The 21,309-nt window shown below is 29.1% G+C and overlaps 1 protein-coding gene across 5 annotated transcripts; it reads right to left on the reverse strand.

The window, feature by feature from the left end:
- Positions 1 to 902: 902 nt before the first annotated feature.
- On the reverse strand, positions 903 to 6,338 carry LOC109814275 (amino acid transporter AVT6A). Of its 5 annotated transcripts, XM_029274548.2 has the most exons (7): positions 6,180 to 6,338; positions 5,441 to 6,026; positions 4,850 to 5,002; positions 4,007 to 4,210; positions 2,651 to 2,907; positions 2,442 to 2,541; positions 1,241 to 1,450 (listed from the first exon to the last, which is right to left on the reverse strand). In XM_029274548.2, exons 2-6 carry the CDS (start codon positions 5,871 to 5,873, stop codon positions 2,473 to 2,475), a joined length of 1,116 nt encoding a protein of 371 aa, XP_029130381.2. In that variant the 5' UTR covers positions 5,874 to 6,026; positions 6,180 to 6,338; the 3' UTR covers positions 1,241 to 1,450; positions 2,442 to 2,472. The 5 variants fall into 5 exon arrangements, with proteins under 5 accessions (XP_020234248.2, XP_020234249.2, XP_020234246.2 ...); XM_020378659.3 differs by having other exon boundaries at positions 903 to 1,450; positions 2,442 to 2,907; positions 5,441 to 5,886; XM_020378660.3 differs by having other exon boundaries at positions 903 to 1,450; positions 2,442 to 2,907; positions 4,007 to 4,147.
- Between the last annotated feature and the right edge of the window lie 14,971 nt (positions 6,339 to 21,309).

Genomic DNA, 21,309 nt, shown 5'->3' on the forward strand with positions numbered 1-21,309 from the left:
AACAAAAAAGTTTTCACTTTAAAATCTTCATGTATTGCACGAATAACCCAAACTACAAGATGCTAATATGTTTTTTTTTATTTTTTTTATTTTTAAATTTAATACTTTAAACATAAAATGCATCTTTTTTTTATTTTTATTTTTTTTAATCTTAATTGTAATATATAAAGCCTGGCAAAACACGCCATTGATTGACATGCCAACAATACCAAATTTCCTTCCATTGACGCATCATCAATATAGTTAATTTGTTAGCTTCTCTTTGAATTTCTTCTTTTCCAAAGTTATATTAATTTTCTTTCTATTTTCATATCATCACAACTGTCTTAATTGTTTGTGATATTTAGATAGTTTCTTCTGAGAACTAAAATCAATGAGGTCATTTACAACAAAAGTGTAGGAATAATGAAAATTTAAAAAAATGAAGACATCATCACCTTTAATAAAAAAAAATAGAGTTTAATTTTTATGAACTCTGAATATAAACATTTATATATTATTAAACAATAAAAAAATCATCCAATGCATGACTTCTTTAATGTAATTATTACAAAAATTAACAAAATTATCATACATGACAATGTATGATTAGATGATATCATACACAAATTTTATACTATAAGTGCACTGTAATTAAATTCTTTATTCTTTTTAACAACGTAAAGTTTTTAAAGGTCGATTTTACTTTTCAATTAAATAAGATTTAAAATAATTTCATTTCCCACAAAATTCACTGGCCTATATGTAATTACGGTAATACTCAAGTCTTACATGGCACGTACGTGAAGTGATTTTGTATTGTGTTCATTATCAAATTGTCATTTTGTCTTTGTTAGAATTCATTTCCCACAAAATTCACTGGCCTATAAACTGAAGAAGTAAGACAACTCATAAAACCAGTGGAATAAAAAATTGGTAAAAGAATTTTACTTATGTTACTGTATTTTTAGACAAATGGAAACTTACATATGTAAGGTACCTATATGAATGGTTATTATGTTTGGGGAGATGAAGCCTACAAAATAGACACACATCAACAATAACCTCTACAATTACAATACTAAATATCACACTGGACAAAGCTTTTTTTTTATCCATAAAAATTACAATGACAGAATCACATAAACATGATTCATACTCAAGACTCTATACATACTATCCAACTCTTTCAGTATTAGGTTGACCGTTCTCACTTGATTTTGAACATGTTATATAGAACTATAGAAGGTTTCTTTGTTTATTCCATAATCCACCCATCTGAAAGTATGAATATACCTGTAATGCGGCCTTCAAAGAAAATTTCTAAGAAATCACTCATGAATAAGTTTTGTTCTTCTTAATCAATGCATAAGCATCACTGTATACAGCCACAGCATTTGACAAGACTGCCAAGACTATCATAAAGACAGATAGAACCTTATCGGTTTTAGTTGCTATGTTGTGTCGATCCCTGTAATTAAATAAAAAATGCTCAATCATAATTGTTAATTAATTAGCAGAAAACCACAATTTTCTTGCATGAGAAAGTTTATGGTAGGCACAACAAATAAGCAACTCAAGAAAACATTTGAAGATACTCAAACTCACTTTAGAGAATAAAGTAAATAATCTAAGTCATTACTCATTAATAAAAAAATTAATGATCAATATACATGGACATGCATAACAGATTATAAAAGTGTTGAAATATCAATTGTTGATCTTCTCATCAATAACTGAAATAGTCATTTTAGAATCGCTAGTCGCCACCCAATTGAATGATAATGATCTCAATCCTCTAATCATTACTTCCTCTTCTTTAGTATTTAGTAAAGCCTTAAAATTTCCCCGTAATTTCTTTGTATAGACTAGTGGTAAGTTTGTAGAAGAGTGAATACCGTGACGGAATGCAACTTCCACCACTTTCCGCAGTTTTCAATATGTCAAGGATTCTGAGAATTCAGAAGCTGTTATTGTACACCATATAAAGAAGGTTAATGCCATCTTTCCTAGATAGTTATTTCCTTTACATGTAAGTTAAAGAACGAAATCCTACAATAAAGTAAATCGATCAAAAATGTATTTCTATTTCATCTTTCCATTTTACTCTACTAGGCGGATACTTATTTGAAAATCTTAAGAAAGTGGATTTAGGACTTTGTAGGACTAAACATCTATGAGTAATCTGATAGCGACTCGATTGCAGGTGACTTGATAAGCCCAACAACAATCAATAATCACTAAGATAGGCTTTAATGCTATTATAAGATAGTGAATTTAGACTTAACTCAACCTTATAAAATCGACTTATAAGATGGGGGTTGCTCCTCACTTATATACACTATCATGAATCATGATCATATTAGTAGTTGATATGAAATCTCCATCAGAAAACAACAAAAAAACCATATAGGAAAACCAAATTCATTGCTCAGCAAAAAGAATTTAGCAACCAAACTCACCGAATGGCGATGGCAGCTGGAAATATGAATCCTACACAAGCAGCTGCTGTTGCTCCAGTAAACTGGAAAATGTCCCAAATGCTGGGTATGAAATTTGCTCCTAGAAAGATAGCAACAATAAGTGAGGCAGTAATTGTTGCAAATCTGATGTTATCTTGAGCCAAAGGCCTAGATGATGAAAATATGAGACCATCTAGGTTGACACGCACTGCATAGAAGACAACTGGAAACACAAGCAAAAGATGTGCTGCATAGCTAAATCTAACAGCATCATTGAGCACAGAACCAAAAGGAATTCCAAGATCAGTGTCAAAGTTGGCAAGAACATCATCAAGAGTCCCTTCACCGAATAGGAGGAAGCCAAAGAAGCTTGTCAGTAAGTACACTGAAGCACATAGAACGAGGGAAGTACGAACAACGCCATGCATTTGTGAAGAGTCCTCAAGTTCATTGTCTATGTTGTGAACTGCAAATAAAGAGTGCATGCAATGCAACCATCAGACTATATGTAAATGAAGCAAACAGGTAGATCCAGAAAGCTAAGTGCAATCATGTCATGCTCATTTGTAAATGAAACTTTTACAACAGTTGTCATGTTTAATAGTACTTGGGAATCAGTTTGAAAATTCTGTCACTTCAAGCAACCAAGCATAGTAAGCAAAAGGTATACTTGCATTGATCATGCTCATGGTGTACAGCTAGTGTCAAACAAAAATGACATGAATATAAATTTTTAGCTTATCATAACTTGATTTGCATGGTACAATTCATGTTAACCTTCATTGGTGTGTGTATATATATATAGAGAGAGAGAGTGAGAGCTGAGGAAAAATCACGTTACACTGACAGTAACTCAAAGATGAGTTACTTGTGATAACTATTAGATTAAAAAAATGAAGGGTGAAGATGAAGCGTAATTCTTTTAAAGTTATTTTTGAGTAACTTGATCCATCCTCTCGTTCTCTCTCTACATATAAGGTTTGTTTAGATAAACATTTCTATAGTACTTCTAAAAGAAGAAAATAAGAAGGAAAAATAAAATGAATTTTTTCTCTGTAAATTAAAAATAAGCTTTTAAAGAAATTAATACAATGGAACTTTCACATTTCACAAAGAATTAATCACCTATACATTGCCCGTGTAAAGTTTTTTTACACTGGCAACCAATTAGATCTTTTAATTGTGCCATGTCACTATAAACACATTTACTTTTAACAGTGACATGACACAATTAAAAGATCTAATTGGTTGTCAGTGTAAAAAAACTCTACACTGGCAGTGTATAGGTGATTAACTCTTTCACAAATTAGTTTATGTATAAACTAATTTTATCTTTTTATTTTTTCTTTTAAAAGTACTTATAATGAAGTTTATCCAAACATGTCTATATATACACATATATTATAAGATTGACCTCACAACATCTTTCATGTACATTAATAACTAACTTAAAGTTACATAAGTGTGATCTGCATAAAAACTAAAACAAGGAAAGTGGTATCTACACAACAACAATAAATTCTTATGAAATGGAATCTACATAAAGGTCTAAAAAAATGTCATACCATTGGAGTGGCAGATATAGGCAGTCACAAGCACAGGAACTACAGTGAACAGTTCAAAAAATGATGTTACATCTGTAACGATCGGGAAGAGTCTGGGCTTCTCAATGCCTCCAATTATAATCTTGAAGATTGATATTCCCACTGCAATGACAAGAAAAACAACTGCTAGTCCAACTGATAATGCAGATGTGAATTTCAATGAATCTGCAACAACCACAGCGAAGGCATATGAAATTTTATGGATTTGTATAAAAAATGAGCCAACATATATATGTCATGACTAAATGGAAATTAAACCTACTAGCATTTATTCACAAAAAAAAAAAAAAGAAGAGCTAGTAGCATTCAATTAACAAGTGACATAGGGTAAATTTCTCCAAAAGTATTTCTAGGAAAGAAAAATGAAATAAGTTTCTCCATAAACATAAGTTAATTTGTAGAAGTTCTTCTTTATTAGCTTCTCCAAAATTTTATTTTTAATTCATATATAAGCTAGTTGTAGCTTATTAAGAAAATTATTTTTTATTTTTATTTTTTAATTTTTCTCTTATAAGTATTTGAGTTAATCACCTATACACTACTAGTATAAAAAATTTTTATACTAGCAACCAATTATATCCTTTAATTGTGTCATGTCACTGTTAAAAGTAATTGTATTTACAGTGACATGGCACAATTAAAAAATATAATTGGTTGCCAGTGTAAAAAAACTTTACACTGACAGTGTATAGGTGATTAACTCTAAGTATTTTTGGAGAAGTTTATCCAAGTATGTCCTTAGCTAATATGAAATGACCAGTCATTTCTTTTTTCACTTATATTAATGACATAAAAAATACTCACCAATTCGCTTAAAGCTGACCAAAGGTGCAAAGACAACAAGAGTTGAAAACAAAAGAACAAACATTCGCCCAGTCCACCAGTGGACTCCAAACCATCCTTCAAGAACACCAGAATGGTGAGTTCCACTTGAAGTTGTTCCAGAAATTACATCACCTTCAACATCAACAACACAATGCTGAATTAGACAACATTGATGAGTAATCAATCTAGGACAACCTAAACCAATGACAACAATGAAACTCCTAATAGGTTGTTTTGTATTTGTATTTATAGAAATATATTTTTGTCAACTGAGCTTGATATATTTTTATTCGTGATCTAGCTCTCTCTATATAATATATAATATAATAGAATTGTAATACAAAAATTCAAATACTAACATTATCTTAATCTTAAAATCAAACTGAGAATATCCTAAACCAAAATGATAAGAATATCATCCATCTCTTTATTTAAACAATATCCTAAAAATTCAAAACATAACAACCTTCCTAAAAACTAAATTATCTTTTATCAAACTAAAGACATACAGGCATATTCTCAAATAAACTTTGAAATTTGAAGCATTGGGCTTAAGAACACAGTCCTTACCAATAATAATCATGTAAATAATCAACACACCAATGTTATTGACTACAATACATATCTGCACCAAAGCTTTCCCATATTTCCCAAAAGCATCCCCCATGAGAGTCCCATAAGAAGAAAGATTCCCTGCTCTGGAAATCCTAATCATGAACTCAATTGACTTCTCTGTCATGAAAGCTGCTAAGATGATAGCAAGAAGACCAGGCACCATCCCCAACTTCTTCACACATGCTGGCAACCCCATGATCCCAGCACCAATAATTGTGGTGGACAAGTTGAAAACAGCCCCAGAAAATGAAGCCCCATTAAACTCATCAAATCCTGCACCATCACTCTCCTGAAACTTGGGTATCAAAGGGGCATTCTCATCAACAACTCTCTTGTTCCTTCTTGATTTTTGCTCCTCTTCCTTAGGTGCAAGATTTCCACTCCTCATCTTCAGCTTTCAACTTTTTTTTTTTTAATCAAAATTTAATATCAGCTTAGTAATTTTATCAAAAACAGAAAACACCCATTTTTCAAGTCGAAGAAAAGCATCAAACTTTGGAGCAATTAACCCAGCACAAATCACAAGCTCAGTGATACAAACCTGAACAATGATAATTCAAGACACCCCAGAATCAAGAAAGTAATTAAAACATAACAAAGATTAAAAATTTTGAAATCCAAGAGAGGTTTTAACAGAACCTACTAATGAAAGACAAGAAAATCGAAGTGTAATCAACTTCATAGTCTCTAGTACCTTTAGCCACTGGATCTTCTAGTTGAGCAAGAGAGGAGTGAATGAGTGGATGAATTTAGTTCATGCTCTTGCCTTCTTAGCAATAATAAGACAAGTAGTTGGCAAAATATAAGGCCAATTACATGTACGGAGTAGGTGCTGAAGAACGTTAAGAAATGTATTTTGCTAGTAGTAGTAACATGCGTGGGTCATACATATAAAAGCATGTGCGTATTCTTTTCATTCACTTTCCATTTTAAGGTTTTTTTACCCTTCTATAGTTGTATGCGATTTTCTTTTTTCTCTTTATGGTTAGCATAGAAATGAACATGGAATTTAAATTTCACAAGTAGAAAATATACGTACACATATATTATTATATTGATAAATATTATAGTAATGAGAATTTATATTAATAAATATTTACTAACAATAAAATTTATTCTTTTTGTTCTAATAAAATAAATATTTTCTTTTATTAACAATATATTTGGAAAATTTAGAATAAAAATCCACTTTTTCCTTTTAATATAAGAATCTCAATAATGACAAATTTTTAAAATTACAAGACTTAAACACATTTTTGGTCATCATAAAATAAACTTTTTTTTTTAGTTTTGTCCAATAATTTTTATTTGTTTTTTATTCTTTAATATTTAGAATAATTAGTTTTACCCCTATCAAATGAATAAATTTTAGTTTTGTCTTTTTTGTAGAATATTTTCTTTTTATTTTTATCCTTTTATAATTCAAAGTTATTTTTTTGTATTCCTAATTTTTATTTTAAGTTAAATATATAATATAGTTTAAGTACTTATCAAATTTTTTAAAGGTGTCATAGGTTGACATAGTAATACAGACAATTATGAGTGTCGGTCATTATTCAAATAACATCTATTATATTAAACATTTGTGTTTTTTATAAACTCTTGTTTAGTTATATCATATTAAAACTCAAATATTAAATTTGCTTAAAATCTCAAAATTTATTCACACGATCTGTAGGCTGGTAGCCTCATTTTAAAATCTATGCAAATAATTCTTGGCTTGCTTCATGCAACACATGGCTATATGATTAATTATGAAAACGATATTGAGATTAAACAAATAGATTTCGTTTCAATTGCACCACATCATCACTTATTGTTTGCGTCTTCTATTTTGTTAATTACTTTTGACTTTTTGAGTCATCTTTTATTTCTTACTGTTCATATTTAAGTAAAATAATCTTTATGATGAAAAATATCTTTTTAAAATAGCAATAAGGAAGACTACTTTTGATCTAAAAAAACATATTCTTTAATCTATAATAATATATAAACTGATATCATTATCTTTAATCGTTTTCGTTTCTACTTTATTGAGATAGTTTTTTTTTTCTTCTGTATTTGTTTTTTATTTTAGAAATTGTTTCTTTCACTTTTACACAATTTTTTTTATTAAAGATTATCTTTATATTCACTTACCAGTTACCAATCACATAATTTTCTTTCTTCTTTTTTATTTTTATTTTTATATAAATAAAAAATATATAAATACGTAGTGCCTATGCATGTGCCAGACAAACATAATCAAAAGCTGATAATAAAATACATGTAACACAACTAAATTTGTTGTCCCACGATTTCAAATAATCCGTGGCCGATTAACTACAAAAAAATATATAATGTTATACACTCATATGGTGTTGTTTATAGATGTTAAAAATATGAATTTATCTAAACTCTTAAGGGATACAATAAAGTACTTAATTATATGGTAGATTCTCACGTAACTTTCAAAGATACAATATGCTTTTTCTAGTATTGAATTAACTCTCCAAGATATAATATGATTTTTCTAATATTGAATTGAGGATACAAAACTCTTAATCCGAGAGTATATTGAGAAAGAAGGAAAAAAGAGTAATGTTTGCTACTTCTAACACAGTCTTATAAGTTCTCGATACTTGTAGAAAAGAGATATCATGTTGTGGTTATAATTAATAACAAGAATTAAAAATAATTAATTTTAAAACATTTCATAATTTAAAATTAATTAAAAATACAATGATCAAGTTATTGTAGACAACACATAATGATTTTCAATCATTTTAAACAATTGTCATATTACATCTTTTTTTAATTTTATATTTCCAATGGAATATTAGTTAATAATAGATTCTCAATCACTCAATCTCATAGTCAACCATCTTCAAAGAAATAAACTCTAGTTCAACAATTATTATTAGTTGATCTCAAAATAAATTTTTTAAATCAAAGTGTAATTAATGACACAATATTAATAAATTTTATCTTATATGAATCTAATATTCAATTAATCATCATTAAATTATATAATATAATAAAAAATTAACAATGTTAAATATCATAATTTATCTAACATACCATGATATATAAAATTTCTAATATGGGAAACACCACATTTGATATTATAGTCAAGTAAAATTATAAAATTATTCAAAGTGATTAACAATTCATTGATACTACCATATCACATAGATATTAACATATTTTTATCTATACTGGATTTAGATTAAGTTTCACCTTATTCATAAGAACTAATAACACATTAATAATTAGTCATTTTCTCTAAACAAAAAAAAATCTTAAAAACTAATTGTGTAGATTATTTTCATTGGGGTCTCACAATTATTCTTCTTACCTCTTTATCCACCTCATTTTCTTCGTTGGTTAACTTTAACTTAAATACATGTAAAAGAAGAAGAAAAAAAAACACTTTAAATATAAAGCCATTCATTGTTGTTCCCAAATTTCAATCTCTCAACAATATACATAGTGGAAATTTTAAAAGAATTCTAGAAACGATGAACATGACTTGCACAAGGCATGTTATTTAGATATATAAAACTCTTTTACGCAGCATTCACTGATCTCAAACAGTAACTTGTTATGTTGCGTGTAACCGAGCTATGCACATGTTCTCCATCTGCAGCCACAGTAACTCCTCACCAACCACTTTCCCATCATAAACTTTATTCCTCTTGATTCAGTGTTTCTTTATAGAGACCACAATAAATCATTTAGATTATTGTTTGTGAATGTTAAATTGTTGACGAATTTGACCTAAACACATGATATATCTGTGATGTCCTGTCCCAAAACATTTATTTGTAAACACACACGTAATCCACTCAAGATATAACAGTTTTTTTTTTTTTTTTTATTAAACTGAATATGCAGATTTGACAAATTCTTAATTAAAAAAATAAAAAAATAATAATAAAAACATGGAAAAAGAGAAAAAGGAAGAAGAGGATAGTGGTCAAGACATCTCATTGGTTCTTGATATTTGTAAAGAAGGATATCAATTGCCGTGATTATAATTAATTATGAAAAATAAAAATAATTAATTTTAAAATATTTAATAATTTAAAATTAATTAAAATTACAAAATTAAATTTTTATATTTTATTAAAATTAATATTAATTAGACTTTAAAATTTATAATTAATAAAATAATAATTTAAAATTTAAAATTTAAAATTAAAATAATTTCATAAAGTCTTTTAAAATATTTCAAAATATACACCACATGGATTGACCTATTTCCTTATTATACCAATAAATAAATTAAAAAATTAAATTGTACTTCTGATTTTTTTTTGTAAATATATAAATTTATTTTTTAAAAAATGCAAAATATTGATCATTATTAACTTGTTATTTATTGACTGTTAATATTAATATTAACCCATAATATGTCTATACTGAATTGACATAATATTAAGTTTATCCTGAGATTGAAAAAAAATATTTAGTAGCTGTAAGCTTAGACTTGTGAAGAATATTAGCCATGGAAAACATGGGACCCAGAAAAAAAAAACGAAATAATAAAAATCCAACTATATATATGGATGCACATATTATTTTTACTTAAATCTTTTGAGTAGTATTACTTTATGTCATTTTTGTAAGAAATAAGAAGCGTTGTGTTTTATATTATAACTTGTATTTATATAAAAAAAAATCCAGTATATTATAATTTTGCAGATGAATATTAATGAATATTTTTACAATATAGCTTATACATATTTTACGGTGTAAACTCATTTTATATTTATTTGTTAAATAATTAAAAAAATATAAATTATTTTTTACTCGTAGAGTTGTTTGTTTTAAGGTATCATAATAGATTCTTAGGAGCCTTACTTTCAAGAATATTTTAATTGAAATGACATTCTTAAATATATTTTTTAAAAAATGTTTGGTTTCATTTTAATATGTAACAAACCGTTAAAATCTCTATATTTAATAGTTTTACTATAAGTAGCAGAACTAAAATAATCAACTAAAGACTTAAGGATATTACCACACATCAAAGGAGTCTTTAATAGCTACTAGAAACATATATACTTACATATACTAACAACAATATATATATATATATATATATATATATATATATAGTACTCCATATGATTAAAATATTTCTAAGTGTTGTTCAAACACAACTATACAATGATTATCAAGAGGTAGTATCCAAATGGGACATCGACTCCAACACTACCAGGTGGCATCTATTTCACGTATGATCATCACAGTTCAAATCACATGAAAATGCGTAAAGATAAGCTAGATTTAAATGAAAAATATATACAATAAAAGAATTATAAGCAACACTATTTATCATCACATCGTATATTTACTAGTATCAACTACTCCAACAACATGCAACACTATCAACACAAGCAACTTAGTATATAACAATGTACCCAAGGTCAACACAAGCAACAAACATCAACATCTCATAACTCAACGCATCAACATATTTCATTATAGATCAATATTGCATATGAATAACATAGTTTAAGCAACACATCATATCCACAACATAACAACTATATGTTCATCACACATTTCAACTAAGAAATCTCCTACAAAATAGGGTGAGTAGTTTAAATGACTTAACCCAACCGAACCAACAACATAAAAGGACCTTTTCAATCCAACTAGATCAACAACCAAATTTGGATATTAATCCTCAACACAACAACTTGGCTTCAGGGATTTCGCTAATTAAACTAAAAAGTATAGTATTCTGTCAGGATAGAACAACTAGGTATGAGTCTATCATGACATTAAATAGCTTAACTAAGCCGTTTATGGAATTAGCCCACCGACTACCTTTCAAATCCTATGCCCTTCCGATATTCAGTTAGGAACTAAGCTTTTGGCTTCGTACTTTATTCAATTGGTTGCTTTATACATGTGTACCTCGATCTTGTAACACACAATGTCAACTAAGGTCCTAAAAGAGATTCAATTATCCTCTTCAAGGGTTAACTTCTCAAGAAAGACTTTTAACAAATAAGCTCTTGGAGCACCACAACAAAATATGCACACCATGGGATATGAAACTTTGAAAACATCATCTCCTTTAGTCCTAAGTTGATCAACAAAGTTTAACAAGACCATGCCTAAATGCCTAAATCATTTTCAACATATTCATCATCTCAACAATACAACAACATTATACTTCTTCAACATAGCTACACAATACAACTCAACTTCACCTTCATCTAGCATCATATACACCTAAACATCATCTTCACATATCAACATGTATAACATGAACAAAGCTTTAATCTCAACACATGCAATAGATAAATATACTTTATTCATATTAATCAATTGATGTACAATAAACAACATTAATTCCTTACCAAAAATTTGTACTTAACATAAATATTTTACTAACCCATATTGATGACTTGTCTTTTCACAATTGTATTCTTGAATTTTCTCATGAAATTTTAAGCTATGTGACGAATGCAAAACACATGCATTAAATTTTCTCATGATCACCCACTACCAGGTCATGAGTAGGCACTCTTGATGAACTCGTGCCTATCTAAGATTAAGCATATTCCTTGTCAGGGAGTACAATATTTATGTTAAGTACAAATTTTTGATAGTTGTCATTTATTCATAACCATGTTTCACATTTTGTTTTTGCCTTTATCTATTTAGGATATGTAATGAAGAAGCCTAACTTCAACTACCACTATTATAGTCTTTGGAATCAATGTACTCAGGTAGCTAATTGGATTGATGACATTCCTAGGGACAAATGGACTGGCGTGGGACGAAGGGTGAAAGTGAAGACACATGACCAACAACTTTGCAGAGTTTATCAATTCAATACTTAAGAAGACAAGGAATCTTCCTATTTCTACGTTGGTAACAGCTACGCACCACAAGTACAATCAATTACCAAGAGAAGCAAATAAGCATAAGCCATGATTGCATTTAGTCACATGTTTATAGAAGTTGTCAATAAGGCCATTGATGTTGCTCGGGCCAAGGTAAGCACTTACTTTGTTAGTGAATTTGATCAACAAAGCATAAGATTTTTGATCGAGGAGCGAATTAACCTAAGAAAAGGACGATCAACGAGAAAATTTACAATGAGGTTGGATCAAAAGTGATGCGATTGTGATCACTTTCAAAAACTTGTCATGTTTGCATGTGATTACAACATGTATTCACACGCACCAAACTATAATGTGTACATACATCAAATCTACAAGTTAGAAAGTGTATCCAATGTATACGGTGTATCCTTCGAATTGCTACAAAATGAAGCGTATTGACTTGAATATAAATGATCATAGTTGTGTCACAATTTAGATATGAGAAGGGATCCAAAAGGTCATTCAAGCTCCACGTGGATACATGCTGAAATGGATCTTAGGGAAAAAGATTATCCTAAAAGATGTTCATTATGTCGCACTCCAAACCATGTAAAAAATAAATGTCCCAACTAAGGAGGAGGATCAATAAAATATTTATAATTTATATTTGTGTTGTATGTTTTTCATTTAATTTAATGTATTTTAATTAACGTCATCAATAAATTTTATTTTTCTCTCTTTTTTTTTTCTTTAATACAATTATTAAATTCTATAAAATAAATTTTTTATCATCAATAACAATTTTAAACTAATTTTGACAAAAAAATATTTTTAAATTTATAAATCAGATTATTTTTCTAAAATATAATCCTTTAATTCTAAAAAATAAAAATTTAATTATAAATTAATATTTTTTTCACTAATTATTTAATTATTTTTATCATCAAAGGAGCATTCTCATCAACAACTCTCTTGTTCCTTCTTGACTTTTGCTCCTCTTCCATGGGTGCAACACTTCCACTTCTCATCTTCAGCTTTCAAATTTTTTTTTGCATATTTAAGTATATATATATATATATATATATATATATATATAAAAAGAGTGAATGAATGGATGAATTTAGTTCATGTTCTTGTAGTGTTACTTCTTAGCAATAACAAGACTCGTACTTGAAAAAATATACGACTAAGTACATGTAAGGAATAGGTGTTGAATAATTATGTTAGAAAATCTATTTTCCTAGTTAGTAATAACATGTGTGGGTCAAACATATAAAAGTATGTACGTTTTCTTTTTATTCACTTTCCATTTTTTATGGGTTTTTTCCCATCTATTCTATGCGATTTTCTTTTTTCTCTTTTATGGTTAGCACAGAAATGAACATGAAATTTAAATTTCACAAAAGAGGTATGATTCACTTACTCTACTAAATAACTCATATTTTACATCAAAGATCAATGATTTAACCAATAAATATAAAATTCTTAATGTATAGATTAGGTTTGTAAATTTTTTAAAAATTTTAAAAATTATTTGATACTCTTTCATTAATTAAAATCAATATATAAAATATTTTTATGATTATTTGTCCATTTGAATTAATGAAATGGGATATCAAATAATTTTTATATTCTTTAACAATTAATAGAGTTGATCTATGCTTTAAAAACTTTTGATTAAACAATTAAATCGTTGAAATTTGATGTAGAATATAAATTATTGAATGGAGTAAGTTTGAGTAAACTTACTCTTAAAATATGTTGATCCTTCTTTTATATATATATATATATATATATATATATATATATATATATATATATATATATATATATATAATCGATAAAAATTATTATAGTAATAAGATTGCATATTAAGTTGAAAATTTATTCTTTTTATCTAATAAGGTAAATATTTTCTTTTATTCACAAAATATTTGGAAAATTTAGAATATAAATTTACCTTTTCCTTTTTATAAGAATCTTAATAATGGTACATTTTAAAAAAGGTAATACTTAAATATGTTTCTGTTCCCCTAAAAAAAATATATGTTTCTGGTCATCGTAAAATGAATATTTTTGTATTTTTGTCCTTGAAATTTTTTACTTTTTTGATCCCTTTAATATTTAGAATCATTAATTTTGTCCCTATAAAGTAAACAAATTAGAATTTTGATTCTTGTTGAATATATTTTTTTTTAAAATTTTCATCACTTTAAAATCTAAAGTTGTTATTTTTTATTCCTAATGCTCATAACATATATTTTAAGGACTTATAAAATTTTTCAAAGGTGTCATATGTTGATATACTAGTACTTGATCATATGTATCTTTTACTAAATGTATAAGTAATTAACAAGATCACATCATAGTAAAAACTAAAATCAATAATTTTAAATTTTAGAGAGATAAAAATAAAATAATATAACTACATATACCAAAATAAAAAATTACTCATTTTATAGAGATTAAAAACACATTTAAAATAAATGATAAATCATGTAATGTTTACATAATATTTTACCAATAATTGTAGTTATGCAAAATTTAAAAAAAAAATAGAATTTGAGATACCCTATATCGGACATACTAACATAGGCATATAAAATAAAGAAGATGAAAAGAAAAGTTAAAAAACAAACTTTATTGAATTAATTATGGTTCACAAATCACCTCGAATAAAGGTATCATATAATAACATGTAACCAAAACATGAACTAAAATAAATGTCTAATAAAGTGATTACACGAGGAAACTAACATGAAGTCATAAACATAAAGAAATCAACAAATGAAAATCTTAACTAAATTTCAATGTCACATCCTATGAAAATACAACCTCCAGCACAAGACTTAAGCCTAATCTCCGACCTCATCATTCACGTGATGATCCTCACTTGCTAGTGATGACCGCTTTCCAATGAGCTAAACTTGTCATCATTTTTAGCCATTATTGGTTCACTGTGTCTTGTAGGCTCGGTCTCCTCTTCCCTTGTTTTTGGCCTTGATTAAATTTTGCCCTTGTTGTTGCATGTGAGGTGGCTTGTAAAGTCTTTGGTTTTGAGTCTGACTCCTTTGTTGACCACCTCGTGAAAAATTAGGGTGATTTCTAGTGGCAAGGTTATAAGTGGACGAAAAGGGATTTTCCTAACTCTTGCATGAGTTTCCAACATAGTTGGCTTCTTCCACTATTATAGCAAAATATTGCCATCTAGAAGTTCTTTTAGCTCCACATTGATCACACATCAGTGGTGGTACACGATTCCCAATCATTTGTGTTTGTGCCCTCATCAAGGTCTCCATGAGTTTGGTCAAGGCTTTCAATTTCTTATTAACTAAAGATTGTTCCTCCACAAGATATGTCCCCACTGGTTTCTTTAATATTTGTTTGTCTACATTGGAGGCCATGTCCTCAATAAATTCAAGAGCCTTCGTTGGAGATTTTTTCATCAATGTCCCTCCACATGCAACATTTATGGAAGACTTGTTTTAATAGGACAACCCTCTATAAAAGATTCGCACCAACTATCCTTTTGTGATATCCATGGTGAGGAAATTTTCTCAACAAATCTTGGAACCTTTCCTAAGTTTCTAATAGCAACTCTAGATCATACTATGCAACGTTCATAATATCTTGCATCTTGGTGGATCTTAAAGGAAGAAAGTATTTCATTAGGAATCTTTTTTAACATTCCTCCCATATGGTAAATACAATCATTTGGCTGGGATGACAACCACTCTAGCGCCTTTTCCTTCAGGGAAAAGGGGAATAAGCCAAGCTTAACAATGTCTACAGGAGCTTTGTTGTACTTAACTGTATCAATGATCCTTAAGAATCTCTTGAGGTATCCCAAAGGATCTTTAATAGGTTGCCCTCCAAACTGGCCACTACTATGTCTAGCTTCCATCGTAGGTCACCGGATATTATCAATTACCTTGAGGTTTGGGAGGAAATTTTCCTCCACGGGACATTCGTCTACCATGACCACTCCTTCCTCGAGCAATATGGTCGTGCTCTATCTCTCCTTCCTTAACTTGTGAGTTGTTTTTTCAATCTCAAAATTGTACTGCAAAATAGGCCCCTTTGAGAAGGTTAGCATACAACGTCAGAAAACAGGAATAGATTACAAAAAAAACCATAAAAAAATGAAAATAAAATTTTTAAATAAGCTTAAAACCCCTTTCAATCGATATTACTTGTGTGGAGAAATGAAAGACACTAGAAGGAGGTTGAATAATGTACCAATAAAAAAAATTCACACTTTTTTGAGTAGTAGCAAAATTGTAGGAGTGCAGAAAAAGAGTAAGTTAGAAGAACACAAAATATTTTTATACTGGTTCAACTCAACCACCAAGACTATGTTAAGTTCTTGATCAAACCTGATCAATTTCCAATATCTTTTACCAAAATACAAGTATTCTTTCATGAGCCACTTCTGACTCAACCTAAGTATTCTTTGACTTGTCTCTTCAAGCAACTACCCAAGTATTCTTTAACACAAAGTCTCTTCAGGCTTCAAATAATTGAGTATTATTTTATATTCAAACTTCTCCATGCTCAAAGCAATAGCAAAAAGTTAAAGTTAGGTAAGATAATTATGTTGTTCGGCTTACTTTCAAGGCGTGATACAACAATATTGTACAAGGTTTATGCATAGAAAGAATGAATGTAATTTTTACATGTGTTCTTCGCTACATCTTTCTGATTCTTCAAACTTTCTTATATAGGTGCTTTAGTGAAGATGATTGTTGCAAATCCTTAAGCGTCTTTCATAGGCTTTCTTTGTTTATCTTCAATTTTTGTTCCTTGTGTAGAGAAATGTCCATTGGTGCATTATATACTTACATTAAATGCATTTTTTACGAAATTGTCACTTTTTATATGATCATGAAGCTACTTATCACCTTTTAGGTACCAAACTAGTGAAGTCGTGCATGTGTTAGTGCAAAATAGCTTTTTCTAAGGGTTTCCATAATTTAAGGGATATGTTTGTCTTTCTTTAACGAAAAACATGTCTACCTTCTATTTTATCATTGTGAATATCGAGGAAACTATTTTACTTCAATCTGTTAAGGAATCATATACGCAAAGATTGATTTAGTTATCAAACATCATAAATGATATGAATTTGAAATTAATGTCTTACATATGAATTGTTTCATTTGTTAGACTTTTTACGTCAAGATAACTAATCGTCTTAGTGCATTTGTCTCACACTCATTCATCTTAAGGAATGATCTAAAAAACATTTTTATAGAAAAATATCTATGTTTGTTATCATTAAAACTTATAACTTGAGGGATATAAGATTACCTTTTGACTTAATTACCAACTTAATCTTGATTTTTAGCAGTTTGAAGAAATATAATTTGATTGAAAGAATATTGATTAATAAATGAAAACAAGGATTGGAAAATTGTTATTAAAGTTCATAGATAAATGTCCTAAAGTTGTAACTTATTGTTTTTTATTCCCTCCAAGATAAAGTTCATAAATTATAAAACAATGCCATCGATTTTACTTATGAAATTGTTGACAACTCTATAGTTCCAAGAAGCTAATAATATTTATCTTAAGAATAATCCAAACGGATTGTTAGAGACAAAGCATATGCACCCAGAAGTGAATCAAAAAATTAATTCGATTGGTAATTAAGAAAAAACTTGATCATGTTAATTTTCATTAATTCAATTACTATAGGGTTTTTCTAATTAAAAGAGTTTGATCATGCACTTTAATTAACTTATATAAGAAATAATATTCTAAAATAATTTGACAATTAATAGAAATAATTCATGAATTCATTATTGGGGTTCACAAGGAAGAATTACATCATAACTCTATAATAAGAGAACTATCTAGCATGCTAATAGAATCCATTAGACAAAGGAAAAGAATTAATAGTAATTGGAAGAATCCTTCTCTAAGGGTTTAACCTTTAACCTCTTATAAAACCTCAATAACGAATACAAGAGGGAAAGGAAAATATAAGAGAAAATAAAGCTAAAACTAGATAAAAGTATATGAAAATTGGATGGCCTAGACATCTTTATTTATAATATATATATATATGAGGAGGGATTTGTTTACTCTAAGAGTAAGTCTACCTAAACTTACTACATTCAATAACTTATGTTCTACATCAAATTTTAACGATCCAACCATTGAATTTAAAGTTCTTAATACATAGATTAAATATGCAAATTTTAAAAAAATTTGAAAATCATTTGATATTCCATTTCATTAATTCAAATTGAGAGATAATCATAAAATCATTTTACACATTAATTTGAATTAATGAAATGAAGTATCAAATAATTTTCAAATTTTTTATATAAGAACTGACTTTTAAGCATCTCGTGCGTAAGGGAAGCACAATCGTGCTCATGACAAACTTCAGTGTAGGGTAGAAGGGAACACGAGCGTACTTCTTCAACAATTTTGGGTGTGTTAATCAGCCAAGCATGGTCGTGCATATGAGTAAACACGATCGTGTTTCACAACACGATGAAAGGAGACATAAGCGTGCTTTAAGGAAAAGTTGTGCTTCATCAACCAAGCATGGTCGTGAAGCATGGTCGTGCTTGTTGTAAGCATGACCATGCTTCTTAACATGGGCATGTTTCATGGTTAAGCATGTAGAAATGGTGTATTTGCTACTTAATTGTGCGTATTTCACCTAAATTTGATTTATTCCTTTTTTGTTTACTTAACGAAAAAAAAATTAAGTATTGCCAAATAATTATTAGTAAATTAAGGCAAAATATCAATGAATATTACATCAAAATATAGTGTTTTGATGGTTTAATGCCTACAAATATACATAAGAACGTCAACAAAAGAAAAAAGAGTGAAAAATATCTCACTTTGACTACTGGAGTAAGATATAATCGTCTAACCAAACACATATTAAGGTATAACAATTTAGATATAAGCACAATATACTTAATCATGAAATCACAACATAGTTCAATAGATAATTACACATGAATACACGAAATGCAATGGACACAGACTTCGTTGTACAATATGCATGTGGTGCCAATAAAACATTTTAACCATATACAATTGTCTAAAGACACATAAGAGTAGCCTAAAAGAACATGTTAGATCAAACCATTACAACACTTTACACTAGGAGGTGGCATGTTAGGACAGTTGTGTCATGCAAGTTTTATCCCATGCACACAAGTGGGTGGAACTAAGTCTCCCAAACCCAGTTGTCCCCGAGGTCATGAATCTCCAAGCTCACATAGGGAGGACCTTCCTTGGCAGCATATTCCATATCTTACCTATCACAAAAATATTTTATGCTTATGATGTGTGTCACACAAGATTTGATGCAATTATCATGTTATCACAATATCACAAGTATACATTATACAAATTACTCATATCAGTACTAGGCCAACATTCCAAAACTTTATCCTTACTAAGTTTTAACTTAGACTTCATGTCACATGACCATCACATGGTTCACACATCACATATTATTACACACAAAAACATATCACGTCACCATCACATATACCTCGATTTGCAAGTCCTAATATTTAAGATCAAGTTTTAAACTAGTCACTCAACTCATCCTTTAATCATTCTCGTAGCACTATTATTATTATGAATCATGATCCTAAGTCATGCCAATTAGTATAAGAACATGTTTCACTGCTATAATTGTCGAACATTAACTCAATTACTTCCTTGTCATTATTAATAAGCATATCATATCCTTAAGCTAATCATCCTTAAGTTATCTCAAACTAATAAATATAACTCATGAAGCAATGGAGATGATAAAAGGGAGAAAAGATAAGGAAAGAAGGAGAAAAAAAGTAACATTATGTGTCACAACTGTGATTCACCAGTTACAACCATGACTTTCCGATCATGCCCTTAACTCACCAATCACAACATGACTCACCAATCATGCTCATAATTGGTTCGATATTTCTAAAAAGGGGTCAAGATCATAATGCATCACAATCGTGACACACTAGTCACACTTGTGATGTGATTCGGCATAACGAACTTTGATTATTTGAACCTTTTGCCTAATCACATCACCATATTTCGACAAAAGTGACTATCCAATTGATAGAATCATAAATTAAAAGTCTAAATCCACTCTATTAAACCACCAATTAAACATCATTATAACTTACTAATTTACTTTACTGTATACTTAGGGTTCTTATAGGAACTATAGGCACCCATAAATTCACAATTACATCAATTAACACGAAATTGAGCACATAATTCACTACAAAAAAAATGCTATTTATCGGAGGTTATTTTACGGGGGTTTTAAAAACCCCCTCAAATTAACATGAGTTGTGGCGTTTTCAAGGAACGCTTAAAATTGGGAAAATACCGGCGGTTTATATCATTTTTTGAGGAGGTTTATGCCCTCCCAAATTCAAATAATTTTTCCCGGAAAAATATTCACCACTTTCCCCCTTTTATTTTTCACCCAATCCCTCCTTCAGTCACCACGTTTTCCTTTTATCACTCTGCGCCTCCCATCCTCGTGCACCATCGCTCCTCCCATCCGCATGCACCTCTCCTCTTCTCCTCTGTAGACGAAGACGGTAAGGCCAATCTCCCTCCTTTTCGCATTTTCGAAGACATTCGTGGTTGGTTTCTTGACTATTTCTCTTGACCTCGCTTCTGGCATTTCAGGTTCGATTCAATGTGGTAGTTGTTTCCTCTTCATTTCCTCTAAAAAGTGGTCACAACCTCTGTTCAAAAATAGTGGAAGGAGTTTGAGTACATCGTGGGCATTGCAAGGGAAGTATCGTAAATGGTGAGGGTCCTAATAACTTTAATGAAATCTTTAATTTGATTGGATTCTTGTATGAATGTTGCTCTTGTTGAATAACTGTAATGAAATCTTTAAATTAATTTCTTTTTCTGCTCTGTTCGTGTTTAACAATAGGGTACGAAGGTTAGACTGATTTGTGAGTTGCTGAAATTTAAATGAGAGCATACGATAAT

Source organism: Cajanus cajan, chromosome 2 (genome assembly GCF_000230855.2).
Source record: "Cajanus cajan strain Asha chromosome 2, NIPB_CcT2T_4, whole genome shotgun sequence".
NCBI classification, from domain to species: domain Eukaryota; kingdom Viridiplantae; phylum Streptophyta; class Magnoliopsida; order Fabales; family Fabaceae; genus Cajanus; species Cajanus cajan.